We start from the raw sequence: 27,411 nt of genomic DNA on the forward strand, positions 1-27,411 counted from the left end.
AGCCACAGACAATACATAAATGAAAGAGCTGGCTGTGTCCCAATAAAACTTTATTTACAAAAACAGACGGTGGGCCAGATTTGGTCCACAGCTCTCGTGTAAAGAATCCTGCACGTACGTAGAGGAACAGGAGCTCAGGCAGTGCTGGATGCTCAGAAGTGCTTCCTGGAGGAGGAGGTGGCTGCTGAGAGAAGCAAGGAAAGATTCTTGGCAGTGGTGGCCCCGAAGCTCGTGGGTGACAGCACGTCTGGTCCTAGATGCTGGCTTTGCCTCTTGGAGGCTCCACCTCCCCAGGACCAGGGTCCCATCATTTAAGGCTTTGCAGTCACTTTGAGAGCTTCAACCAGATGTTTAAAAAGTGTTTTATCCAGCATCCCCAGTTATTTTCAGACAATGCTTGGTCCGAGTTTCCATCCGTATCTGGGAGTCACGAGATGACACTCATCCTGCTGCTGAAGTTACTGGGGAGGAAGAAAGAGCGGAGAATTCCCTTCTGGGACAGCCCTCCTGGCCTCAGGGACCTCATCATGTCCGGCCTCCCTGCCGGCCTCCCCTTCCGAGGAGGAGAGAGGTTTTAGCTTGTTTTGATGTAGGAAGTGGGGACTGGGTGGCGTGGCCCTCCCAAGCTCTGGATGCTATCGTTCCAGTTCTCCTGGGAGCCCAGGCCATGGGCCAGCCAGGGCTCAGGGGAGTGTCCAGGCTCTGCGAGGGGGGCCTGGAGATGCTGAGTCCTCCATTCCCCGCCCTACAGGAGAATTGTACCGGGTTTCCTTGAGAAGACAGAGGTTCCCAGCCCAAGGAAGCATTGAGATCCATGAAGACAATGAGGTGGGTTTCTGGGGATGTCTGGGCCGCCTCTGGGGTCAGAAAGCTAGGAAGAGTCCCTAGCCGGTAGACAGGCCAGCCGGTCTTCACCCAGCTCCTCACTGGACTTTCTGTGTGACCTGGTGCTGGTCTCTGTCCCTCTCTGGGCTTCCCTGGTAAAGAAGCCACCTGCCAGTGCAGGAGAAAGGTTTTTGATCTCTGGGTTGGGAAGATCCCCTGGAGAAGGAAATGGCAATCCATGCCAGTATTCTTGCCTGGAGAATCCCATGCACAGAGGAGTCTGGTGGGTACAGTCCATGGGGTCGCAAAAGAGTCGGATACGATTGAGTGACCAAACACACACTGTACTTCTTTGGGCCTCCAGCCCCCATACATATAAGAAGAGCCTTTTGGGACTCATCCCACGCTGACGTGGAGGGGCTTGCCTTCCTGGCAGCCCATGCCCCTCCCTCTGAACACACAGGAGGTGCCATCAGAGTCCCCTGTGTGTGTGATTCTCTGTGTGCCCCCTGCCTTCCCTCCCCACCCCACCCCACCCCACCGCCTGTCTCTCTCTCTATCCTGATTGATGTCCCCCTCAGGAAGGCTGCCCGCAGCGCTCCTGTAAGACACACGTCCTCCTGCTGGTGCTGCACGGGGGGAATGTCCTGGACACGGGCTTGGGGGACCCATCCTGCAAGGTGGCTGACATCCATACCTTCAGCTCTGTGCTGGAGAAGGTCACGCGCGCCCACTTCCCTGCAGCCCTGGGCCACATCCTCGTCAAGTTCGTCCCCTGTCCCGCCATCTGCTCGGAGGCTTTCTCGCTTGTCTCCAAGTGAGTTCCTTTCTGCTTGTTCTGGCTGGCTGGGCCGGGTGGGGGGTGCCTAAGCAGAGGGGCTACCCCAGCCACATGGGCAGGTGGGTGCCTGCCAAGGCCTCCCTGGGATATCAGATCCTGACTGACCACTAGCATCACCGGAGGAGAGTGATCAGCAAGAATCTAAGGGGATTACCACGCACCGAATTCTCTTCTGCCTGGGGCTGGGTGGCGCTGGTGCCCCGCCATAGATAGCTCAGACTCCCTTGCTGTGCTCAGCAGGCCCTGGTCTTTTTGGCCCAGATAATGAAGCTGAGGCATTGAGAAGTTAAGCAGTTTCCTCCAGGGTTACGCAGGGACCCAGGAGTCAAAGCCGGACAGCCCCACTCTTGAGCCACACAGTCAGAGCCAGTAGAGATGTATGCCCTGATGGAGGTGGCACATGGCGTTGTGGACACTCAGAGAGAAGGCCAGGGAGGCTTCCTGGAGGAGGTGATTTTTGAGTGTGCTTTGAGAGTAGCGTAACCTGGTGAGGGGCATGGGCTCTTCAGTCATCCTGAGCTTGAGTTCCAGCTGTGAGACCGGGGTTGGGGGTGGAGTGGGGAGTGGGGTGGGAAGGGCAGGAGGTTGTTCAACCTCTCCCTGTCTGTTTCCTCATCTGTAAAGTGGGGATGATCACGGTATATCAAACACGTCTTAGAGTTTTTGTGAGAATTCTGTGTGCTGGTATGTATGAAGCACATGGCAGGGCACAGGGATTGGCTGTGACTTGCGTCACCATCCTCGTTGGAGCGCTGTCCATTGGCGGACAGTGGGTCGGGGCGGGAGAAGGGAAGCCCACCGGCTGGAAGTGAGGCCCTCTCAGGGCCTAGGCCCCTCATCCAAACCTGCCCTGGAAACTCTGCAGGACAGACTGAGAAACCCGGGGCCTTTACCTCCTTTCACAGCCTCTGCAAAGAGGAGCCCCCTTGGGGAGGGTAGAAAGGGCCCCCCAGCCTGGTGCCATCTCCCTAGGGAGATGGAGAAGGGGCTCTGTGTCAAGTGTGGCTGTAAGGTGAGGGGCTCAGCTCCTCTGGTTGGCGAGTGGGAGCACGGGGAGCACGTGCAGGGGTCTCATATGTCCCCTCTGAGAGAGAAAGGAAAGTCTCCTCTGTCTTCGAGATTCATCTGTGTTCCCAGAACACGGGCTGGGCAGATCTCTATCAGAGCTGGAAGGAAGGAGATTAGCTCAGGAAGGAAAATGTATTTCCCCAACGTGGTTAATGGCCCAGATCCCGGGTGTGATTTTTGTTAAACTGCTAGGCGGTAGGCCTCCCCCTGGGGCGTCTGAATCCGGAGGGGAGGAGCCCTGGAATCTGCATCCTGACTCCCTCTGGGCTTTGGCTCTGCAGCGGGTTTGGGAAGCTGAGCTGAATGAAGGCTCTGTCTGTCACACTCCAACAGTTGGAGTTAATTGTGTTCCTTCATAATCAATCTCAGTCCCCCAGCAACCCCCTCACCCCCAGGATATCTGACCTCCAGAGCTGGGCCACCCAGTCCAGGCTCGATCCCCAGGAAGACAAATGGCCCATGGACACTGGAGGGGCCAGCAAGTGGGAGCCCAGTGCTCCCCCAGGCAGCATCTTGCCTGGGCCATCAATCAGCCCTAATCACTGCTGGGAGGGAGCTCTTTCTCAGATAATTAAAATCTCTCCGGCTGCAATTGAGGGCTGTTTCCTCTAATTTGTGTTTTTTTGGAGATGAGGAATGGCTGTCAGGCTGGCCTTGTGCAGCAGGGGATCTTTGTCACCTGCCCAGGGTGCCCTGAGCCCTGTCACCTTCCGCCGTTTCCGTCAGATTCCCACTGGGATCAGTGTTGGGTCCTGGGTCAGCCTGAGCTTGGACTCTGGGGGAAGGGCAGGCTCTGGGGAGGGGGTGTACAGTTCCCCCCTCTGCTGAACCTCCCAGCCAGCTGGGCCCAATGCCCCTGGGGACAGAGGCAGGATGGGTGAGGGTGTAGGCAGGCACGGGCCACTGGGAGCTGGTCCCAGATGAAGCTGAGCTGCCCAGAGAGAGGGGGGCAGAGAAGTGAGGGAGCCCATGCAGGAGCCGACAGTCTGTCCACTTGTTGGGGGATGCTGCAGGACAGTTTCTCTCAGTCCTTTCTGAGGTCACAGACCTTTCTGCAAAGCCCATGAAGGCTCTGGATCCCCTCCTCAGAAAGACAGACATGATACATACATGCAGCCGCATGGCTGGTGTGTGAGCCCTATGCCTGGCACACCCTCTCTCCTCTTTCTAGCTTCCTTAAAGACTCTCTTGAGTCTAGATCAAACCTCACCTCCTCCAGGAAGTCTGCCATGATGACATGTTCCCACCCCCTTTTGGCTGCCAGGTGGCACTAGTGGTAAAGAACCCATCTGCCAGTGCAGGAGACACAAGAGATGTGGGTTCGATTCCTGGTTGGGGAAGATCCCCTAGAGGAGGGCATGACAACCCACTCCAGTATTCTTGCCCGGAGAATCCCATGGACAGAGAAGCCTGGCAGGCTACAGACCATAGGGTCGCAAAGAGTCGGACACGCCTGAACCAGCTTAGCATGCATGGATATGGGATCTTAGTTCCCCACCTGGGATTAAACTCTGCAGTGAAAGCATGAAGTCTTAACCAATGGACCACAGGAAGTCCTGACATACCCCCATTCTGAGCCACACCAGTTGCCTCCTCCATAACTGATGTGTCCTTTGAGGTTGCAAAGAAAAGGGCAGAGAGCCCTGCTGTCGTGGAGACTCCAGGGGCCACATGATGGCTGGCATGGGATGGACACACAGGGGAGTCCTCACAGGCTAGCCACTCCCCCCACCCTGGGATACATTGCTGGTGCTTCGTCTCCTGCCTGGGTCCTCCTCAACAGCCCCTGACCCCAGGGCCCAATTTCTGGTCAGTGTGTGCTCTCCTTCGCCCCGTCCACAACTCAAGCCCACCCTCCTGCCTGGTCCCAGGTGGACTTACCTTGGCCTCCTGTCTGCAGCCTGAACCCATTCAGCCACGACGTGGGCTGTCTCAGCAACAGCCAGGACCACGTCCCTCTGGCCGCCCTGCCCCTGTTGGCCATCTCCTCCCCACAGTACCAGGATGCGGTTGCCACTGTCATCGAGCGAGCCAACCAGGTGTATGCGGAGTTCCTCAAATCCCCCGATGGGATTGGCTTCAGTGGGCAGGTAGGACAGCCTGCCCTCACCTCCCTGACCTGGTCCCTGCCTGGAGAGACGCTGGGACCTGCCGGGAGGATCTAGATCAGGCTGCTGTGCAGCCCTAGCTTCTGACATCCTAAGAGGCTTTTGAGATCTTTGGGTCTGTCCTCATTTTACAGATAGGAAAACTGAGGCCAACACCTGAGCTCTGGTTATCAGCCCATGCTGATCTGTGACCCAAGTCTGACCCTGACTGTAGCCTGGTTCCCATCCTCAAGTGGACCCTCCCGTCCCCAAGTTGGGACTCTCAGTGCCTCCCCGGGACAGGCTCCTTGTTCCCCTGTGCACTCTGGCTGGGTGTGGGGCAAGGGGGTGGCGGTGGGCAGGCCCACAGCCCCAGCTCTGCCTTCTGCAGGTGAGTCTCATCGGGGACTGTGTAGGGGGCCTCCTGGCCTTCGATGCCATCTGCTACAGTGCGGGGCCCACGGATGACAGCCCTGGGAGCAGCAGCCGGAAGGGGAGCTTCAGCAGCACCCAGGTGCGGGCCAAATGGTGGGGTGGGGGAGGGGATGTCCTTGGGAGGCCCCCCCCCGGGGAGCAGGGCCTCTTGTGGGGGAGCAGTGTTAGCCCTGGTTGGTGCTGTGACATCCAGGTTACAAAGTGTTCACAATCCTGCAGGAGTGGTGGGCGGTTACTATCACAGGTGAGGAAACTGGAGCTCGGAGAAGGCTCTTTTAGCAGCAGGTCCCCAGAGAGCTCTCCAGAGTCCCACTGGATCGCTGAGACCTTTTTTTTTTTATATAATTTTAAAAAGTTGATATTTTGTATTTTCATTTTTTAAATTCAGTTCAAGAAATTTGCTGGGGTTTTTTTGGCTGTGCGGCAGTAGGATCTTAGTTCCCTAACCAGGGATCGAACCGGTGCTCCCTGCAGTGGAAGCGCAGAGTCTTAACCACTGGAAGGTCAGGGAAGTTCCTCCAGTGAGCCCTTTGGACTTAGGGGACACCCCGGTGCCTAAAATCCTGTCGTTTTTTTGTGGGTGTGTGTGTTGCGGCTCCCATGCTCCTTTTGGAAGAAGTACTGCCTCTCGCATCTTAGGAGAAGGGGGTTCATTTGTCCTGGGGCCCCAGAGTGACCGCAGTGCCCTCCTATCCTCTGCTCGGCCCCCAAGGACGCCCCGGTGGTGGTGGAGGAGGAGTGCAGCCTTGCGGGCAGCAAGCGCCTCAGCAAGAGCAGCATCGATGTCTCCAGCACCTTGGAGGATGAAGAGCCCAAGCGGCCGTTGCCTCGGAAGCAGAGCGACTCATCCACCTATGACTGCGAGGCCGTCACCCAGCATCACGCCTTCCTATCAAGGTAGCCGCTCCTTGTGCCTGCCCTGCCGCCTTCCAGCAGAGCGTCCAGGGGAACAGAGACGCGGCCCAGCGTCATCTGGGAGGCCTGTGACCCATCACAGGCCCCAGGTTTTTCTATGGGGGGCCCAGGGACCAGCACTGAAATGCTGAGACTGAGGCCACTCCCCATGGACCCTGCACAGAGGCCTGGGACTCTGCATGCTGAGCCTGCCAACCCCACCCACTCAACTTGCAGAGAGATGGGACAGTTGGTCTCACCAAGAGGGTAGATGCTGCCCAGCCTACTTCACTGATGGTTTTAAGAATCTGGTGAAAGAACAGTAGTAGGTGGGTTTTGTATTTCTTAGCATTTCTTAGTATTGTGTTCTTGGTATTTCTCAAATGGGCCAGCAAAGGCCAGGTGGGTCTGGAACTTTCCATGGATCACACAACCAGTTACTGAAGAGCTGGGGTCTTCCAGCGCCTGGCACCGGTACTCTTTTTTTTTTTAATTGAGGTATAGTTGCTTTACAATGTTGTGTTAGATTCTGTCGTAAGCAATGCACTTTTATTCAAAGACCAGCCAGGTCCCTCCGTGGAACTGCCCACCCTCTAACTTTCTAGAAGGAGCATGTTAATGGACACTGGTTAAATGAACCTGTTGCTGTTCAGTCTTTCCAACTCTTTCTGACCCTAAGGGCTGTGCAGTGTGCTAAGCTTCCCTGCCTTTCATCATCTCCTGGAGTCTGCCCAAACTCATGTCCATTGAGTGATGCCATCCAACCATTCATTCAGGATTCATATGGGCATTGAACATATAAGTACAAGTGAGAAGAAATGCCTCTCTTCTTCTCCCCTTTCTCCTCAGTTCTCTCCTCCCATCCTCCTTTTCTACCCAAATGATAAGCAGCACCAGGTCATCACAACATTTGGAAAATGTATCCTCTCACCAGGGCTAACACTTTGGCGTATTAATTCCTTTCAGTACATTTTTTACATGCTTTGCTTGTGAAAGTGAAAGTGTTAGTCGCTCAGTCATGTGTTTGCGATCCCATGGACTGTAGCCTGCCAGGCTTCTCTGTCCATGGGATTCTCCAGGCAAGAATATTGGGGTGGGTTGCCATTTCCTTCTGCAGGGGATTTTCCTGACCCAGGGATTGAACCCAGGTCTCCTGCTTTCCCGGCAATTTCTTTACTGTCTGAGCCACCAAGGAAGATTTGCCTGTAGGTTTACCTAGAGAAAAAAAAAACAAACTCTTATATTATGGTCTTTCACCATATAATGAAAAATATTCTTAATATAAATATTCTGATAAATATTCTTAATAATGTTTTATTAAGTGAATGGATGATATCTTGCACAGTCCCAGCAACTGGACACTTTGGCTTTTTTCCAATTCTTTATGATTATAAACAGCAGTCCCGAAACATCTTTGTGCATAAATGTTTAGGTATGTATTAGGGCTATTTTATTCAGATGGGTTCCTGGAGGAGGAATTATTAGGTCAAAGGCTCTGCATATTTAAATCTCCAACTATTCAAAAGCCCTCTGAAAGATTATTCTTGAGAGAAGAAGCTACATTTCAAGTCAGGTTGCAGGGTAAAATCATAACATTTCTGGTTCATCCTTGAAAAATCCTTTAAGAAAGCTCCACATTTGGAGAGTGACGTGAAGTTGGAGGCTGTCAGTGGCTGGTCCAGTGCAGCCAGCTCTTCCCTCTGGTGTAGGGACAGATGGCTGTTTCTCTGGCAATTAAGTAGTTGGTATGTGTTTAGGGACCACGCTGTACGTGAAATATGAATTGTTAAACAGCAGGGTCGTCATTCTCACTGCAAGATGCTCCCATTGCAAGAGGCAGAGGGTGTGTGGGGATTCAGATTCAACTGCCCAGACCCTCGCCCACAGGCGATGGGGGACTGGCACACATTTCGAAGGTTATTTCTAAAATTCCCTTTTCCCTCCAACTTGCATATTTTGGTGGAATTTGCATTCCATTAGTGGATTCATGGGGCTTCCCAGGTGGCTCAGTGGTAAAGGAACCCCTGCAATGCAGGAGATGCAGGTTCAGTCTCTGGTTTGGGAAGATTCTCTGGAGAAGGAAATGGCAAGCCACTCCAGTATTCTTGCCTGGGAAATCCCATGGACGGGATTTCCCTGGTGGGCTACAGTCCACGGGGTCGCAAAAGAGTTGGCTGGGACTTAGTGACTACAATAACAAAAATGTATTCATAGATCTTATGCCACTGGGTTTTCTGAAACCCTGAGCGGTACCTAAATGCAGCTGAAAGTTTTGGGAGGTGCCCAGTTTTTCTGCCTATTTTTGGCAGCCTGCTCTGGGTATGCACATCAACTTGAGCTCTTTGAGACAATGGGTGCCTGGGATGGGAACCATTGGAATTCTGTGTGGCTCAGGTTTTGCTATTTAAGCTTGGTTTCCTCTGTGAGCTGGAGGGGAGAAGAGACCAAGCTGTTTGCATCTGTGTCTGCGGGTTGCCTGGAACATGAGTTACCACGAAAGCCCTCATCCTGGCAGGACTGATGTCGCCCAGCTGTCCAGCCAGGCTGGGCTCCTCTGTTGGGCAGGAACTCACAGTGTGGCCATCACAAGACCAGCACGATGGGGCAGGAGGCTTAGGTTTCAGGTGCTCAGTCCGTTTTAAGGAAGACAGTTTTGTTGGATCACAGTCACACGGGTTTATTCACGTATCACCCGCGTGCCATGTAGCAGCGTGAAGTGGATGTGATGGAGGCGATATGGGCCCCAAAGTCTGAAATATTTACCATCTGGCCCTTTACAGGAAAAGTTGGCTGACTCCTGCCTTAGCCAAATGTTGGCCAGGCCTTGGTGGCAGATGCTGAGATGGTCACCAATTTGTGTCGGTGATCAGGCAAGTCGGTCCCAGGCTGAGCCCTGCCGCAGAGATTGAGCACTGGGTGCTGCAACTCAGACTTCAGGCTGCCTGCTCGGTGCTCACTCCTTCGTGCTTGTTGTTGTTCAGTCACTCAGTCAAGCCCGACTCTTTGCGACCCCACGGACTGCAGCACACCAGGCTTCCCTGTCCTTCACCATCTCCCAGAGTTTGTTCAAACTTATGTCCATTGAGTCGGTAATGCCATCCAACCATCTCACCCTCTGTCACCCCCTTCTCCTGCCCTCAGTCTTGCCCAGCATCAGGGTCTTTTCCACATCAGGTACCCAAAGTATTGGAGCATCAGCATCAGTCCTTCCAATGAATATTCAGGGTTGACTTCCTTTAGGACTGGGTATGCACATCAACTTGAGCTCTTTGAGACAATGGGTGCCTGGGATGGGAACCATTGGAATTCTGTGTGGCTCAGGTTTTGCTATTTAAGCTTGGTTTCCTCTGTGAGCTGGAGGGGAGAAGAGACCAAGCTGTTTGCATCTGTGTCTGCGGATCTCCTTGCTGTCCAAGGAACTCTCAAGAGCCTTCTCCAGCACCGCAGTTTGAAAGCATCGATTCTTCGGCTCTCAGCCCTCTGTATGCTCAGTCCTCCCCCTAACCTGCACTCCCGTCTTCCTCCCTGGGCCAGCATCCACTCCAGCGTGCTGAAGGATGAAGCCGAGTCCCCGGCGGTCGGGGGCTCCCAGGTCCCTGAGGTCAGCCTGAGCCGCTTGGATTTTGAGGTGTCTGACTTCTTCCTCTTCGGCTCACCCCTGGGCCTGGTCCTGGCCATGCGGAGGACGGTGCTGCCCGGACTGGATGGTGGGTGTGATGCTGGCTGGGGCCTGAGATGCCTTTGAGTCACTAGGCCACTGTGTCAGGGCCTGGAACTGGGGAGAGTAGGGGTGGGGAGGACCAGAGAATTAGGGGTAGATGGAAAGAGAGGCGAGGAAGAAGAAAGGGGCGGGGGCAGGAGGGAGAGTGGGGCAACTTCCCTGATGGGGCCAAGGTGAGGCAGCCCCAGGTGGATTTCACTCCCTACCAGAGGCCCCATTGCCTGGTTATCATGCTTTCTGGGAAGAGAAACCCTACTGTGCCCACCTGCTCCTTCCCCAATGCCCAGGTTGGCCCCCTGCAGCCCGGTCGGTCTTACTGACCCCTGCAGATCCGCCGCCCTCCACCTCAGTGCCTCTGCTCGCAAGGTCCCCACAGCCTTGAATGCCTTCCCCTATTCCTCTGAAATACTTCCAGAGGTGATTTGCACCAGAAGATGGTTTACAATGGCTCTGAGGATATAAGAGGCTGGAGGCCCCTGGGAGCACAGTGGATCAGGGATCCTCCAAATTCTTTTGTCCCAAAGCTTACCAACAAATCGCACTACGACTGTTGATTGCAGATACAAAGTCGAGGGTGGAGGGGCTCTGATAGAAGTAAGGGAAACAGGCAGAATCCCACAGCTGTGGTTAACGTTGCTAAGGAAACCTAGGGTTCCCGGGATGCTGGACGGTCCAGTGCCCTGACTGAGACGGACAGGGCGGCGAAATAATGCGATGCGGCCTCAGTGGAGACACCTGCTGGTCAATGGGAGAAGTGTTCGGCCGGCTCTGACAGACTAAGTTTCCTTACCACCCCAGGTCTGGGAATTGAGCTGGGCGGAAAAGAGGCAGCTGATCCTGAGTGAAGGACCCTAGGTCTGCTTCATAGATCAGGTAGCAACTAAGTGACAGCCAGAATTGAAAGGAGTTTGATCAATGGAAATAGTGGAGGACATCCTGCTAAGAGCAGGGGGAGCTTGAGCAAAGCCACAGAGAACGGAAAGCAGCTCTGCATCACAGCTCCAGTGCTGGGTCTACAGAGGTGCTTCCGAGTGGGGCAGGTTGGCAAGGCCTTGAGGGTTAAGCTGAACCAAGTGGCTTTGATCCTGTCGGTAGCAGGGAGCCATGGCAGGTTCTTGAGCAGAGGAGTAGGTTTCTCAAATCTATAGTTGAGGGAGCCTCCTAGGACCAAAGCAGCAGGTGTTCAAAGGGCTTCCTGTGTGTCCTCCCCCTACTCCCCAAGGTTTCCAGGTACGTCCTGCCTGCAGTCAGGTCTACAGCTTCTTCCACTGCGCAGACCCCTCCGCCTCCCGGCTTGAACCACTGCTGGAGCCCAAGTTCCACCTGGTGCCACCTGTCAGCGTGCCCCGCTATCAGAGGTTCCCACTGGGCGACGGACAGCCCCTCCTCCTTGGTAGGCTCTCAGGGGTGTCAGAGTGTGCTGAGCTGGAGGCTGGGCTCCCTGCAGGTGGTGCCCTAGGGCCACCCTCTCTGGTCCAGCCCCTCCAAGCTGTCAGATGTCAGAGTGGCTAGACTCACCTGAACAAAGTCTGTGTACTTTTGAGGGAGTGGGGGGTGGCGTGGACAGGAAGACTGCTGACTCACCTGCCTTTGGAGCAGCCCACCTGCGTGAGCTCCTGCTCTGCACGAGGCATCTTTGGGCTCTGCCCTGTGATTAGCTCCTATGTCTGAGGCCAGCGTAATACTGAGATGTCAGACCTGATTGCAAGTCTGGGATCCACGGTGAGGGTTATTCCCAGTGCCTGGACTCTAGAAGTGCAGGTCAGGGAGTGGGTCACCCTGGTGGTCTTCTTGGAAGAGGGGGTCTTCAACCAAGGCATTTGTACAGGTGGAGAAGAGCTAGAGGGTGGGGTTTGAGGGATCTTCTGGGTGGAGAACAGCAGGAGCAAGGGAGGTGGGTTGGGGGAGGGCCAGTGGCCTGCGGGGCTCACGTGGGGTGAGCTGGGCATGGACTGGGGTGAGGCCAAGGGGAGGCCTGGGATGGACAGTCAGGGCTTGGAGATCAGAGCCTTGAAAGTTTAGCCTGTCCCTGTTCAGAGATTTGGGCCAGACTGGAGTCGGGGGGCAGGGGTGGGGTGGGGTGTGCTGCCCTGCATGTGTCTCATTCAGGATTTAAACCCAGCTTACCCCTTCCTGCCCCATCTCAAAGGAAACTTAATTTCCAAAGTCCTGTTTTGTCAGGAGTTTTTATTGATAGAAGGGTTCTATAGATAGAAAAATGAAAGTCACTCAGTCGTGTCCAACTTTGCGACCCCGTGGACTATAGCCCGCCAGGCTCCTCTGTCCATGGAATTCTCCAGGCAAGAATACTGGAGTAGGCAGCCATTCCCTTCTCCAGGGGATCTTCCCAATCCAGGGGTCAAACCCAGGTCTCCCGCATTGCAGGCAGATTCTTTACCTTCTGAGTTGCCAGGGAGAAGGGCACCCTAAAATCTGACGTCTCTGGTCAGGGCATCTTCCTGCCCCCAGAGGGCGCCCTTGCCCCCAGGCTCATTTATGTCCAGGCTCAGCCACAATCCTCCGAGGCTCAGAGAGGAGTGTGCTACAAAGCACATGGTTGTCGCCTGTGACCTCAGCTGGGGCTTTGGATGCAGTCCCCTGGGGCGCCCTCGGCAGCTCTGCTGGGGTTGGAGTGACGGTTGGGACCCTGACTTGTGCCTGTATAACCCATGGCTTGGAGGATGTGAAACCAACGGTACCTTGTGAAGGGGTCCTGGTCAGGCCCTGGGATGAGAGGTGCGGGCTCCTCCCCAGGTGCCCAGGCTCCCACTCAGCATGGGGCTGGCACTGCCCACGCAGCTCCATTTGAGACCCACCACTTGGCCTTGAGGTGGGGCTAAATAGCTCAGTTGGTAGAGCATCAGACTTTTAATCTGAGAGTCCAGGGTTCAAGTCCCTGTTCAGGCGTGCTGTCCTCTGTTTTGGGCTTCCCTCATAGCTCAGTTGGTAAAGAATCTGTTTGCAATGCAGGAGACCAGGGTTCGATCCCTGGGCTGGGAAGATCCCCTGGAGAAGGAAATGGCAACCCACTCCAGTATTCGTGCCTAGAGAATCCCATGGATAGAGGAGCCTGGCAGGCTACAGTCCATGGAGTCGCAAGAGTTGGACACAACTTAGCGACTAAACCACCGCCACGTGGACTTGACTGTGAAATTCCCCCTACAGCTGATGCCCTGCACACCCACAGTGCCCTCTTCCTGGAGGGCAGCTCCCGGGGCAGCCCGCCGCTTCTGGATGCCCCAGCCTCACCCCCTCAGGCCCTGAGATCCCAGCGCCGGGCCCGGAGGATCAGCCAGGGCAGCTCCAGTGAGAGCTCGGAGTCCTCGGACAGCTTGGCCCCCATGGGTGTCTCCCGCAGTGAGTGAGGGTCTCCTGGGCCCCGCCTGGATTCGCGGGAGAGGGGCTTCCTCCAGGTGGGCACTGGTTCCCTGCCAGGGCTGTTGAGGACGGCGGAGGAGGGGAACAGGACGTCTAGACTGAGCTCTGATCTCAGAGAGAATTGTGACCTCTGACCTGGACAGGGGTCCTGACCTCTGACGGTGGTCTGAGCTCTGACCTCAGCCAGAGCCCTAATCCCAACGTGCAGTTTCCCCACAGGAGTCCCTCTGACCAGCAGCCCTGGGGTGAGACTCTATATGTCTGTGGATCCGGCCCCCTTTCTGGGGATCAGTCTGCAGCGTGTGACCTGGAGGCTGGTTGGGTGGGCGAGGAGGTTCGGGGTCACTGAAGCTGGGGGAAGACTGGCACATTTCCTAGGGCTCATTTTGAGCTGAGTGCTCTGGCTCCAAGTTCATGTCCCTAGTGGCGTGTCCATCACTGGATCTGCACCCTGGGCGTCCCACACACGCTGCCTCCTGGGTCAAGGTCCTGGGGCAGGGCACTCAGTCCTCATCTCCCTCTTGGATCCACAGTCACAGCCAAGTGGTGGGGCTCCAAGCGCATCGACTACGCCCTGTACTGCCCCGACGCCCTCACAGCCTTCCCCACCGTGACCCTGCCTCACCTCTTCCACGCCAGCTACTGGGAGTCCACGGACGTGGCGGCCTTCATCCTGAGACAGGTATACCGCCCCTGCCTGGGGGGGCCCGGCCTCCAGGGAGAAGGAGGCTGGGCTTGCCTTGCCAGTCACGCTGGACACTGGAGCATGGCAAGTGGAGGGGGAGTGACCTGGACGGACAACCGTTTGCATAAGGAATATGACTTCTGGTCAATGTCCTGGCACTTTCTAGAAAATCAAATAGATGCCATGTAGGAGAACGTGCCCATGTTCAACTTGGAGACTGGAGTCATCACGCCTGTTCTCCTGTGGGTCTCAGTGTCCTCATCTGTAAAATAGGTGGAGCAGAGAGGCCAGTGACTGAGAGAGAGCCTGGGAGGTGGGGGCTGGATTGCATGCACGCTCCACGACCAAGGAGGTGGAGACACAAGAGATGCGGGTTCGATCCCTGGGGTTGGGAAGATCCCTTGGAGGAGGGCATGGTAATCCACTTCAGTGTTCTTCTCGCCCAGAGAGTCCCATGGACAGAGGAGTCTGGCAGGCTATAGTCTGTGGGGTTGCAGAGTCAGACATGACTGAAGTGACTGGGCACATAAAAGATTTAACTCAGGAACAGCTAGATGGAAGAGATGCAAAGGACAGGGTATGGGGAAAGGAGTTGGGTTTTCCATGCCCTCTCAGAGGGTACCACTGTCCCCAGAGCTCCACGGCTTACCAACCTGGAAGCTCTCTGAACCCCATCCTTTTGGGTTGTTATGAAGCCTTCGTTACATAGATTCAGTTGATTAAATCATGGCCATGGGTTCTCCTGGCAACCAGCCCCATCCTAAGACGTGGTGCCACTCACCTCACTAACATAACAAAAGACACCTTTGTACCTCTCGCTTAGGAAATTCCAAGGATTTTCGGAGCTTTGTGCCTGAAGCTGGGCAAAGACGAAACACTTACTTCTTATTATAAATCACAATATCACAGATTGAGAGAGTCGCTGCGGATAGAGAAGTTCAGGGAGGAGTCATGGAGCCCCTCTGGGGAGAGAGAAGGAGCCACTGAAAGAAATAGAGGAGGGCACCCCTAGAGGTCAGAGGTGGGTCAGAGTGGATAGACAGGAGGGGCCTCTGAGCTGCGCAGGATGGAGGTCACGGGGCCTTGGCAGGAATGGCATCAGTGAGCCACGGGGTCAGAAGCCTGCCTGGAGTTGGGGGAGGAGAGGCGGCAGTGAGGAGGGGGAGACGATAGTGTTGGCTGTCTTTTGAGATCTGTTGCTGTCAAGCAGATCAGGGGCATGTGATGATTGTTGAAGAGGGATCCTAGAAAGAGGCACCAGAACACACATTGACTATTTATTTATTTATTAGATTTTTGAAAAAAAAAAAAAAAAACCAGAAAAACTATTTGGTTTCTTTTCTTTTTTTTTTGTGATCAGGCCATGTGGCATGAGGGATGTTAGGTCCCTGATTGGGGGTCGAACTCACAGCCCCTACATTGGAAGTGCAGAACCTTAACCAGTGGACTGCGAGCAAAGTCTCTATGAGATGCTAAGGAGTTGGGATGCTAATTTAGATGCTAAGGAGAATGAGCCAGTAGTGAGGGGTTAACCAGTGATGCAGGGTTAACAGGGGAGCTTGCTCCATCATGTTCTTGAGCAGGTGGGTGGAGCTGGGACCAGGGCTCCAGCTGGCCTTCGATAATGGTCACCCACGATGATGGGGGCGGGGGGAAGGCAGAGAATGGGTACAGACCCAGGTGGTTCCTAGGTTGGGGTGTCGAGAGCAGGGGCTGCTCCCAGGGCAGAGCATTTGAGAGACAGTGGTCTGCCCCAGCTGTCAGGACAGGTGGGCAGAAAGGCTGCCCTGAGGGTCCCAGGCTGGGAGGCGGGGAGGCTTGGAGAAGGGCCTGGCTGTACACTGGAGGGTCCTGACACCAGGGGGAGGAGGCGGGGGTGTCCAGACGGCCTGACCCGGAGTCCTGCTGGGCTGTCGATCAGGTGATGCGCTATGAGAGTGTGAACGTCAAGGAGAGCGCTGGTCTGGACCCCGCGGCACTGAGCCCCACCAACCCCCGCGAGAAGTGGCTTCGTAAGAGGACCCAGGTCAAGCTGCGGGTATGTGCTGTTAGAGGTGCCTATGGGTTGGGGCTGTGGCATCAGGGAGGTGGGGCGGTCCCCAGGGAATGGGGCATCCACGTGGCCAGAAAAGGCTTGGGTTAGAGCTCCATGCTGATACATGGTGGGATTCATGCTTAGACAAGGCCCCCAGGATTTCTGTAGAGGTGGGGTGGGGGTGTGGAGCAGATGAGATGGGGGAGCTGGTTCCCTGGGGCCTGGCTCCCCAGGAGCACCTTGGGTGCAGGTCCAGGGCACTGAAGATGGAGATGAGATGCCAAATACAGAGCTGTATGCCAGGCCTCTGTAGATGTGCACGTGAGTCAGAAAGAGTTCTGCCTACAACCATGGGGCTCACAGCCTGGGGTGGCATTTGCCAGGACATAGAGGGAGGCCTGGATTAGGAAGAAGATGGAGAGAAGGATTGTCAGGGTAAGCTGTGCAGGGCTTCCCTGAAGAAGTGTCACCTCGGCAAGGTATTGAAGTATGAGTAGGAGTTTGGTCCACACACATTCATTTACTCAGCAAACAATCATCCGTATTCACTTTGTCCCTGGCCTTCTGCCAGGCAGTGGGGCACAAGAATAAACAGACACAGCCACTGCTATGGTGGGCACTTATAGTCTTGTGGGAATCTCAGACATGAACCCCAAGAATAGTCTTAAATGGTAGAAGGTGATCCATAAATCAGCCCTTTTTTTGTAAACATTTTTATTGAGCTATAACCACACTTTACACAATTCACCCACTTAAAGTATGCAATTCAATGTGTCTTAGTATATTCACAACTGTGTGCAACTATTATCACAGCTAATTTTAGAACATTTTCATCACCTCCAAAAGAAACCCCTTACCCTTTAGCCACTGTCTCCCTCTGCAGCCCCTTACTCCCACCCCTAACCCTGAGCAACCAGTAATCTACTTTCTGTGTCTATAGGTTTACTTATTCTGGACATTTCACGTAATGCAATCATACAATATGTGGTCCTTTACGTCCGGCTACTTTCACTGAGCATAATGTTTTCAAGGTTCATTCACGTTGTGGCTTGTGTCAGTACTTAATTTCGTTTTTTGGCATCTTTCCATGTGTTTATTTCCATGAATGGAATCTTCTGTCTTCAGAATTCTTGTTAGGGGGCCTGCATTCCTCATCCGACTAAGTGTCTCCAGGTCAGGGTCCATGACTGGTTCCTCTGTACATACCCAGAGCCCAGCCCAGGGACCAGCGGGGATGAGGTACCCGCAGATATTCGTTGAACTATTGAATTAAAATATCGTGGGAATTAAGATAAGGTAGAGACTGTGTCCGGACAAGGCAATGGCACCCCACTCCAGTACTCTTGCCTGGAAAATCCCATGGATGGAGGCGGCTGGTAGGCTGCAGTCCATGACTTCGTGTCGCGAAGGGTCGGACACAACTGAAGCGACTTAGCAGCAGCAACAGAGACACCTGCTAGAGAGTCCCCAACTGTCTGGGGAGTGCCTGAGTGCTTCTTAGAGAGGACGAAGTTGAGGCAGGTCATAGCGGATGGGCTGGAATGTGGAGACAGAAGACCAGGGATGCTGTGGAGAGTCAAGGGGTGGGGGGATGGGGAGTCAATGTGAGTGAGCCCTGAGGCCTCTCTGCAGAGCCTGACCTGAAAGAACCAGCTGGGCTTCAAAGGGCAGCAGTGCGAGAGGGGACTGAAACGGTTTCCCAGCAAAATTCTGATGCCAGGCTCAGGATTTGGAGCCAGGAGCTTAAAAGTTCTGTGCTTTGTAAAGACGATGAATCTGCCGTGGGGGCTGTGTTTTGAATAAGGGACTCCTTTAAGATGCTACTAGCAGAGTCCACGTGAGAGGTACCTGAGGTGTGGGCGGAAACACTGACGTAGGCAGTTTTGTAAAACTTCAGTGGTCTGGGGTCTTGAAGGGGGGAGTGGTAGGTGGTCATGGCTGGGAGCTGCGGAATGAATTGAGACCAGACATGAAGAAGGATGGGGATGCTGGGATATAGTTACAAACAAATGATGTGATGTCCAGAATTGCTCCAGAATAATCTGGAGTGGGGCAGGGGTGGGGTGGAGGATCCTGCAAAGAAGAAGGGAGCCAGAAGGGCTGTGACTGGTTTCCAGCCACATGAGGCTTCCTACACTGTTCTCTCTACTCTTCGCATTTAAATCGCCCACTAAGCGAAGACGGATGGTAAATGGCTACTGGATATGAGCCGTGATGTGGAAGGAAGAAGCGATGGTGACCCGAAGTTTCCAGCCTGGCCTTCTAGAAGGATGCCAGGCTCCGAGGACTGGCTGTTACCTCCAGGCTATGGGGAGTGTTAAGAGCAGAGGATGCTCATTTGTGGGAGTCTAGAGAAGGAGATGGCAACCCACTCCAGTGTTCTTGCCTGGAGAATCCCAGGGAAGGGGGAGCCTGGTGGGCTGCCGTCTCTGCGGTCGCACAGAGTCGGACATGACTGAAGCGACTTAGCAGCAGCAGCCGCACTCCTTGGAGATGATGTGGAGTTTTAAGGGTCTGTTTTCTTCAGGGGTTCTGTCCCCACAGAACCCCTGTTCCACATGTCTTGGAAACTTTAAGGGGTTAATAAGGAAGAAAGGCAAGATTTCACAGGGGACCATCCCTCCAACCCATCCTGAGGACAATGCAAATAAAAAGCAAGGTCAAGTCCCCTTGCAGAAGTTGAGCTGGTTTCTGTCCTTCCAGAATGTCACTGCCAACCATCGGGCCAATGACGTGATTGCTGCCGAAGATGGCCCCCAGGTTCTGGTGGGGAGGTTCATGTACGGGCCCCTCGACATGGTGGCCCTGACCGGCGAGAAGGTACAGAAGCTGGGCCCTCCCTTCCTGGGTACCAGACGGCACCTGGGCCGAGGGCTGCGGGGAGGGGCTGGCTGCACGAGGTGGGAGATGCTCACCCAGGTCAGGGAGGGCGAGTGGCAGTGAGGGGTGGACTGGGCGCTTTGGAGAAGCCGGTGTGGCTGCAGTGGAAAGAGAAGGGATGGTGGGAGCCAGGAACTAGCATCAAGCAGGGACCCCGAGCCCTGCGGTCTTGGCAGAGAGCTCCCAAGTCCAGCCCCCTCCCCGGCTTTCAGCGAGTCCCCTGGCCGCCTCGCCTCCTGCAGGTGGACATCCTGGTGATGGCAGAGCCGTCCTCCGGCCGCTGGGTGCACCTGGACACAGAGATCACCAACAGCAGTGGGCGCATCACGTACAGCGTGCCACGGCCCCGGCGCCTGGGGGTTGGCGTCTACCCCGTGAAGATGGTCGTCAGGTCAGACCCAGGGGACATTTTCACGGTGGTTTCACCCAATTCCACAGCCCTTTCAGGTCTGTCCAGAAGATGGGGTCCTGGGGATGCTGTCTTGGGCCCCATCCCTGTCTGCTGGGAGAGAGGAAAATGGATGTGGTCACAGCTTTAGCATCAGGAGGTGCCACCTGGCTTCTCTATCATCCTGGCCCTGATTGAGCTCTGACCCTGGCCAAGGGCTGATGTTGGCCTCAGGCTGACACCTGACCCTGAGTGTACAGCTAACCCCCAGGTGGGCACCTTTCAGGGGCGACCAGACCTGCGCGATGAGCTACCTCACAGTGCTGCCCCGGGGCATGGAGTGCGTGGTCTTCAGCATCGACGGCTCCTTTGCGGCCAGCGTGTCCATCATGGGAAGCGACCCCAAGGTCCGGCCGGGGGCAGTGGACGTTGTCCGGTGAGTGCTTCCTTCCTGCAGGCGACATATCCTCTGGGGAAGGAACCAGTGGCTGTGTGGGAGGTGGGCTGTGTTTTTCTAGTTTCCTCTAGGAATTCCACTAGTCCCTGGGCTGGGAGCCAGGAGTCCTAGCTTCACCTGCAGGAGTAATTTACTGAGGGTTCTTGAGAACCTCCACCACCTTCCAGCCTTCTGTTCCTCCCTGCCTCCCTCTCTCCGTTTATCCTAACATGGTCAGAGCATTCTAGGCAGTAAATCAGAACGGGTGGTTTGCATTCAGATCTCAATCAGGATAAAATTGTTATGTGCTGATTACCAATCGCCATGGAACAAATGGCTCCATTTTTAGTGACTTACGGTAGTAGTTTATTATTCTTTGACATCATTCCGTGGATTGATTGGTTTCTGCTGGGAGGTCCTCAGAGGGGGCCTCTCCAGAAATGGCAGTCAGATTGTGGTCTGGGCTGGGGGTCATCTCAGGGCTGGATGTTCAAGATGTTCAAGATGGGTGATGTATCTTGTTCCTTGGCTGGGGTCTGTCTTTTTCTCTCTCCGTGTGGCTGCTCCAGGTGGCCAGCCTGGGTGGTCTCAGACTAGCCAGACTTGGTACCTGGTGATGGGCTTCCCTGCTGGTAACTGGCCTACTATGGTTCCCAGATACCCAGCTGGAAGCTACAAGCCTTCTTAGTACCCAGCCTTGGGATTCAGAGTATTTTCCACTACACTTGTTCTATTAGTTCCAAGCTAATCCCAGGATCAGCCCAGTTTCGAAGAGGAAGGGAGCACATAAACGTGTGACTACTGGGACACGTGGCTCACTGGGGGGCCCTTCTTTCGAGTCTAGCTTACACACAGTGCCAATCAAGAGACTGGACTTTTTATAGCTGATTGGAGAAAGCAGAGCAGGCTTCCTGGGAGAGGTGGCATTTGAGTCAGCCCTTGAAGGACAGGTGCCTATATATTTCAATCCATGCCACTGTACAAAGACGAACACAAACAGAAAGGCAAAAGGAAGAAAATACAGGACTGAGTTTGATAGGCTGAGAAGGTGAGAAGGACAGAGAAGAACAGATCATGTGTAGGGATAAGTTCATGGCCGTTGGGTGTTGGAGGCCAGTTCAGGACAGGGTGGGAAGTGTGGCTGGAAACAACCTCCCAGGGCTGCTGAACTGCGGAGAGAGGTGCGAAAGGATTTTGCCAAGAGAAAAACAAGAGAGGTACCACTTGAGTTCCTCCCTTCCTGTCTGCCTCCCTCCAGGCTTCTGAGGCTGGTTCTGGGCCAGGCTCTATGCTCTGGTACTGATGCAGAAAGAGCTCCTAGTTGGAGGAAACTCATGGTCCAGTGGAAAAAAACAAGTCATGGGCACAAGAAACTGTCCTCCAGGACTCAGAATCATCAGCATGCCAAAAGTGGACCGATATCGGTCCTGGGAGTTCTTGGGGACCAGTTCAATAGGCCTGAGCTGAGGCTTAGGAGTGGAGTTAACGTGAGAGGGTGAAGTGAAGATGCTGCCTGGTAGAATCAAAGGCTCTTTGACTGGCGGGGAGACAGAGGGAAAGGGAGACATCCAAGTGGCTTGTCTCTGGCTTCAGACACTTGAGTGATGACAGTGGCATCAGGGAGGAGGGGACCCAAGCAGAGAGGGCAGGGGTAGGGGGACCAGCTGGGCTGTGGGCATGCGGTTGGCACTTTTGGCCATCTGGGGGGGATGGCTAGGGCTCACGGGGCTCAACTTGGGGTGTGAATTTCTGGGTCCCCCTTGTTTTCCCCTACCATGCCCTGGAACAGCTCCTCCAGCTTCTTGTGGGTAGAGGGGGAAAGAAGGGGGTGTGGGCTGCTGGGCAGTGGGTGGCTTGCTCGGGGTGGGGGCTGGACCCTGCAATATCCTCTCGCCAGGCACTGGCAGGACCTGGGATACATGATCCTCTACATCACGGGGCGGCCGGACATGCAGAAGCAGCGGGTGGTGTCGTGGCTGTCTCAGCACAACTTCCCACAGGGCATGATCTTCTTCTCCGACGGGCTGGTGCACGACCCGCTGCGGCAGAAGGCCATTTTCCTGCGCAACCTGATGCAGGAGGTGAGCGTCCGGCAGGGGAGGGGCTTCCACCAGGGAGGGGTGAGTCCTCGGCAGCCCTCCTCCTCGGCCCCGCCTCCTCCCTCAAGCTGGCGGGAGCCCCTCCTTTACCCCACATGCTCCGATTGTCCAAGTGGATGCCCAGTTGGCAAAGCACATTCACGTGCATCTCATCGGTCCTTTTACTGCCCAGCGAGGTGTGTTATCTCCTTTGTCTCCACTGATGGATGAGAATGGTGTGGTTTAGGAAGGGGAGGCCACTGCAGGGGGTGGCCCCTGAGGCAAGGTGGGCCCGTGGCCTGGAGTCTGTCTGCGTGCAGAAAAAGGGCCCCCACCAGTGCCCCCCGGGGGGACATCTGGGAGTCCTTCGTGGCGGATGCACCGGCCCCGCCCCCATCAGCTGCCCTGTGTTTCAGTGTTCCATCAAAATCAGCGCAGCCTACGGCTCCACGAAGGACGTCTCCGTCTACAGCGCGCTGGGCCTGCCGCCCTCCCAGGTCTTCATTGTGGGCCGGCCCACCAAGAAGTACCAGACCCAGTGCCAGGTGGGTGGAAGTGGGGGTGTGGGGCCAGTGAAAGCAGAGAGGGGAGAAGAAGGCGGTTTATTCCGTTGTTTGTTCAGTCAGCCATCTGTTCGTTCATTTGCTCATTCATTCATTCAACACACAACTGGGTGCCTGTGTGGGGTGCAGGTGGACTCGGATGGCCCGTCATCTGGTCTAGATGGGGAGATGGAGAGACTGGCCGACAGAGCCAGTGCAGTGCGGCAACAGCCGTGATGAATGACGGGAGCGCAGAGGACTGTGGGCCCTGAAGAGGAGCAGCCAAGCCTGACTCAGGGACAAGGATGATTTTTTGAAAGTTGAAAGGAGTTGTCCGTGAAGGGCCTGAGCTTGGACGAGCCTCTTTGACGGAGGCAGCAGCAAAAGGAAGGGTCAGGAGGTGGCAGAGCAAGTGTAAATTCTGGGAACTGACTGCAAGTGACTCGGCTTGGCTGAGGGTGATGCGGGAGGGAGCCAGAGCAGGGCTTGGAGCGGTGCATGGCGGACGGCCTGTGTGTCTTGCCAAAGTTGGGACTCGATGGTTCTGGAGGGGGTTCATGATTCAGAGAGATCCCTCAGGCTCTCTGGTTGGAGGGCGCATCAGAGGAAGGGGAGAGGGGAGGGAAGCAACGGCAGGGTGGCAGCAGGGCAGTGAAGGCCTATGGGTTGAGAGGCACTTCTAAAGCAGGATGGATTGGATTTGGTAACGAAGGGATCAGATTCTCAGGATGGGGGAGAAACGGAATGTCAAGGATGGCCCTTGGTTTCTGACCTGGGCGACCAGGTGCGTGTGTGCTAAGTTGCTTCAGTTGTGTCCGACTCTTTGCAACCCCATGGACTGTAGCCCGCCAGGCTCCTCTGTTCACGGGATTCTCCAGGCAAGAATACTGGAGTGGGTTGCTATGCCCTGCTCCAGGGGAATCTTCCCAACCCAGGGATCGAACCCCCGTCTCTTACATCTCCTGCACTGGCAGGCAGGTTCTTTACCACTAGCGCCACCTGGGAAGCCCTGGGAAACCAGGCAGGTAGTACCATTACTGGGATTGAGAAGCAGGTGATTGATGGGAAGGTGATAATGATCTCTTTGCACCATGTTGAGTGGAGGTGCTTGAGAGTGAGCATCAGGCAGAAGGGCAGAGATGGTGGGACCTCAGAGTGGGGACCGTTAGAGCAGGGCTTCTTAACTCTGACCTGCACACAGATGACCAGGGGAGCTTGTTTAAATGCAGATTCAGATTCCTAGGCCTGGGGTGGGGCCTGACAGTCTGCCTGTCAAGGGTCCAGCTCCTGCTGATGCTGGTGGTCCACGGCCCACACTTTGAGTAGCAAGGTTCTGCAGGCCCAGGAAAACATCAATGAAGTTCCCTGGGATAGAAGCTGGAGGAGGGAAGAGACTTACCTTTGGGGGACCTTAGTGAAAGTGACAAGGATGAGAGAGCTTCAGGAACCCAGGAAATCCCAGGTGTGACCCTTGGGTCAGACCGAAGCACTCAGTTGTGCCAAGCCAGGCAGGGAGCCTCGAAGAGTAATGAGCAACCTGGGTCGGGGAGAAGCTGGATGCTCCAGGGAAGGGACGATGTTGGGGCTGGTGGGGGCGGGGGGAGGAGACCGCCCGCCCCGGCTGACCTGACTCCTGTCCCCTCTGCAGTTCCTAAGCGAGGGCTACGCAGCGCACTTGGCAGCGCTGGAGGCCGGCCACCGCTCGCGCCCGAAAAAGAACAGCTCGCGCATGATCCTACGCAAGGGCAGCTTCGGCCTCCACGCGCAGCCCGAGTTCCTGCGGAAGCGCAACCACCTGCGCCGGACCATGTCGGTTCAGCAGCCCGACCCGCCCGCCAACCCCAAGCCAGAGCGGGCCCAGAGCCAGCCCGAGTCCGACAAGGACCACGAGCGGCCCCTGCCCGCGCTCAGCTGGGCGCGTGGGCCCCCCAAGTTCGAGTCGGTGCCCTGAGGCCTGGGCGGTGCAGCAGAGCAGGGGATGGGGGGCCCACCAGGGCTGCCTGCGGGGACGGGAGGGGCTGCCTTGTCCCCGGCAGACACAGGCTGTTTCCTGCTTTTTCCCTCCCGTGTCTGTCCAGCAAAGTGTCCAACCAGCGAGGCGGGAGGGACCCTGCCTGGCCTTGGCGGGGAGGCTCCCTGGGCAGCAAAGGGGTGAGATCCAGGGGTCTCAATGCAGTCGCTGCTGCTCCCCTACGCCTGCAAGGCAAGCCCCAGTCAGGGTGGATGTCTGTGTAACCCCCCGGGGCAGGCTTGCCTGGAGCCCAAGTGTTTGACAAAGTCGACCATCTCTCTGAGCTCCGGAGCCTTCGTCAGTGATGGTTGGCAGGCCCTAAAGGGAGCCGCCCCCCAATCAGGGGCCAACAGCCACTGGCGAGTGCAGCTTCTTGGTGGCCCGTCGGGGTGAGGGGAGGGGGGCGCAAGCGGCATTTGTGCCCGCCCCCTGGCAATGTCCCAGGTCACCATCCTGGGCCTGGCTCACCTGTGGCCAGGTGGCCACTTTCTGGGAGTGAGAGGATGTCCCGTAGGTTCATCCTGTGTTGGAGTTGTCTGTCCACGCACGGTTGGGGGCGGGGTCTGGTGCTGACGGTCTGTCCTCCTGCCGCTGTCTATTGTCCCCCCTTTCTTGTCCTCCGTATCCTCGCCTTTCTCCCGGGGCCCTGGAGGACAGTCCTGCCTCTTCCCGGAGTCCTGCCCTGGTGCCCTCCGCCGTGAGGCTGCGGCCCTGGGCTCTGGCCTAGCCGGGCTGGCTGGGAACCCTTGAGCCTGTTGCTTGCCCTCGCTGGGCCCTGCCTTCCTTCTGAAATTGGAGGGGTCTCCCCAGCTGAGATCATGGGGCGTTTTTGACTCCTAGGCTGTCCTGCACTTCTGCCGTCTGTGGCTTTTCAGGCCTAAGAGCCCTTCAGAGTGCCCGGTGATCTATACCCTCCCCGCAGACTGAGAGAGGGGCTCTGGGGGCCCATTGCCCCACCACTTCCAAGGAAGCCCCTCTGCAGGGGTTGCTGGGAAGGGGGGTCCCTGCTCCACGGAGATGTTTGCTTTGCGCTGATGCCCAAACCTGGCGTCCCAGGAACAGAGACATCTCCCAGCAGGCCCCGGCCTGGCTCTTGCTCCCCAGCTCAGCTCAGAGTGATTTCTCCCTTTGGCTCCTGGAAGACAGACAGCTGAGGTCCCAGAGCTCCAGGGGTTCATGTAATTTTGGCTCAAACTGTTGTGTTCTCTGCCCTTCCCCCGGCCACTCAGCTTAGTTTGATGCCTATAACCTTCTCTTGGGTCGTCCCTTGAGGTTGGCAGGGCTTGGCTCTCCTGGGGTTCCCTCAAACTCTGCCCAGGCCTTCCTGCTGCTGAGCCCCTGGCCAGGGCATTGGTCTCCTGCACTTCTCCTGCTTCCTGGCCCAGACCCACGCCTGCCCGGGTGGGGTGCTCTCTGGGCCGCCTCTGAGTCCTTCCGGGCTAGGCTAGTCCAGCTCTTTCAGCCGGGCTCTGTGTCAGGGGCTGGGCTGCCCCAGGGCCCAGACGTCTGTATGCCCAGCAGGCACCTGTTTGGCTCACTGTTGCTTCTGCTGTCTACCTCTCGCAGCTCCCATGTGGCCAGGGTCCTCCCCAGTGGCGGCTGCTGGTGGGGGCAACTGGCCCTGCTGTTGTGAATCATGCGGCACACTCGACGCCCCTCTGGGGCTGGAGGGGGCCGGGCTCCCAGCTCCCACCCCTGCTCTACGAGAACTGTGTCTTCTCCAGCTCCACTTCCAGCGCTGCATCTGCACCCAAACCCAGAGCTGCTGGCAAGTCTGTTGGGGAAGGGTGACCTCCCCCAGCTTCTTCTCTGGTCCTGCCTTCTGGTGGTTAACGACGGGCCCATCCCTCCTTTAACATTTCATCCTTCTTGGGTCTCCATTGGGCACCAGCTCCTATGGCATAGTCACCCCAAAGCCAATCTCCCCACCTTTCCAAAATAGACCCTGAATTAAACTCAGGCAGACATGGTCTGCTTCTCTGAACTCCATCTTCTTTTTGCAAAAGCCACTGGTGTATTACTCTCAAGTGATGAAATAATTAGTGTGAGATACTTCTTCCCCAGCTAGAGTACCTCTACCCCTTTTTTTCTGAGAACCCCAGCCTGGGAGCAAGAGAGGCTGGGACCCTGAAGAATTTGAAGTGTGGGGGAGCAGGGTTCTGTGGTTGTGGGGGTCAGAGCTGGGACGTGAGCCCCAGCAGAGGGCCCACACCCCTTCCTTTCCAGAGCTCCGGTCTGGGGCTCTGATGACTTGCACCTTGATATGGAAGGTGTACAATGAGGTGTTCTGAACACAGTGTTTTGGGAGCTGCAGTTGGTGTGTGTAAATGTGTGTGCGTGGGGTTCTGTATCGTGATCAGACTCGTTTCAGTACTGCTTTCATGGCAACTCTGTAACCAACATGCACTTTCTCTGCTAGTGGTTTGTTTGATTTTTGTCCATCCAGTTGAGTTGGAGAAAAACAAAGGACCAACTTGTGTTCTCTGGAGGGGTTGCCGCTGCCTCTCCCAGAGTAGTTCTGTGACCCCCAGTCTGGCTGTTTTCTAGAGAATCCTTCCAGTTCCTGGTGTGCCTGCTCCCAGGGGCTGGGAAACAGATCTTCCCGCCTGACCAAAGCTCCTTGTTTCTTGCGTGGCATGTTTGTTCTTCCTAGTCCGGGGGGCTATCCCGATAGATGGCCTGCCTGCTGCCTTCCCCTACCTTTGCCCTGTTGGGGGTTCAGGGTGCATCTGTAGCCAGGGCCTGCTCTTCCAGCCTCATGGCATTTTGCTAAAGATCTCAACTCCTCTCTTAGGCTCCGCAACAGATACAGTGGAGAAAAAAAAAAAAAAAAGTCGGACTCTTTCATGCATTTGGATAAATGGCCCTCCAGTCTGGGTGCTGGGCCACAGAAAATAAACAATTTTGAATCCCAGTATTCCAGACATTACTGGGGGTGGGCTCTAGGGAAGAGGGGAGGCTGGATCTCATGGTTTTTAAACTGTACTTTTACCACTTTGGAGCCCAGACCCACGCCCTGGAAGTGCCCTGCAGACAAAACATGGCGCCAATGTTTCAATGGAAGCTGGACCCCGAGGCATGTGGAAATGGGTCCCGAGGTGGTGCCG

At 55.8% G+C, this 27,411-nt stretch overlaps 1 protein-coding gene and 1 non-coding gene across 2 annotated transcripts in view; both read left to right on the forward strand.

Moving 5' to 3' along the window:
* The window catches only part of PITPNM3 (PITPNM family member 3), a 94,085-nt gene extending 66,864 nt beyond the window's left edge, over positions 1-27,221 (forward strand). The window contains exons 5-20 of the mRNA XM_069603181.1: positions 752-828; positions 1,407-1,642; positions 4,635-4,824; positions 5,213-5,335; positions 5,969-6,153; positions 9,685-9,857; positions 11,094-11,264; positions 13,037-13,228; positions 13,783-13,931; positions 15,856-15,972; positions 18,673-18,789; positions 19,092-19,240; positions 19,524-19,673; positions 21,571-21,754; positions 22,168-22,296; positions 23,942-27,221. Of these exons, the coding sequence (XP_069459282.1) occupies positions 752-828; positions 1,407-1,642; positions 4,635-4,824; positions 5,213-5,335; positions 5,969-6,153; positions 9,685-9,857; positions 11,094-11,264; positions 13,037-13,228; positions 13,783-13,931; positions 15,856-15,972; positions 18,673-18,789; positions 19,092-19,240; positions 19,524-19,673; positions 21,571-21,754; positions 22,168-22,296; positions 23,942-24,244 (2,645 nt within the window). The 3' untranslated portion in view covers positions 24,245-27,221. The remainder of the gene's footprint in view (positions 1-751; positions 829-1,406; positions 1,643-4,634; positions 4,825-5,212; positions 5,336-5,968; positions 6,154-9,684; positions 9,858-11,093; positions 11,265-13,036; positions 13,229-13,782; positions 13,932-15,855; positions 15,973-18,672; positions 18,790-19,091; positions 19,241-19,523; positions 19,674-21,570; positions 21,755-22,167; positions 22,297-23,941) is intronic.
* On the forward strand, positions 12,706-12,778 carry TRNAK-UUU (transfer RNA lysine (anticodon UUU)). Its single transcript has one exon. It is a non-coding gene; the product is annotated as a tRNA-Lys (tRNA).
* Positions 27,222-27,411: the final 190 nt, after the last annotated feature.

The sequence above is a fragment of the Ovis canadensis genome, chromosome 11, assembly GCF_042477335.2.
Source record: "Ovis canadensis isolate MfBH-ARS-UI-01 breed Bighorn chromosome 11, ARS-UI_OviCan_v2, whole genome shotgun sequence".
Lineage (NCBI taxonomy): Eukaryota > Metazoa > Chordata > Mammalia > Artiodactyla > Bovidae > Ovis > Ovis canadensis.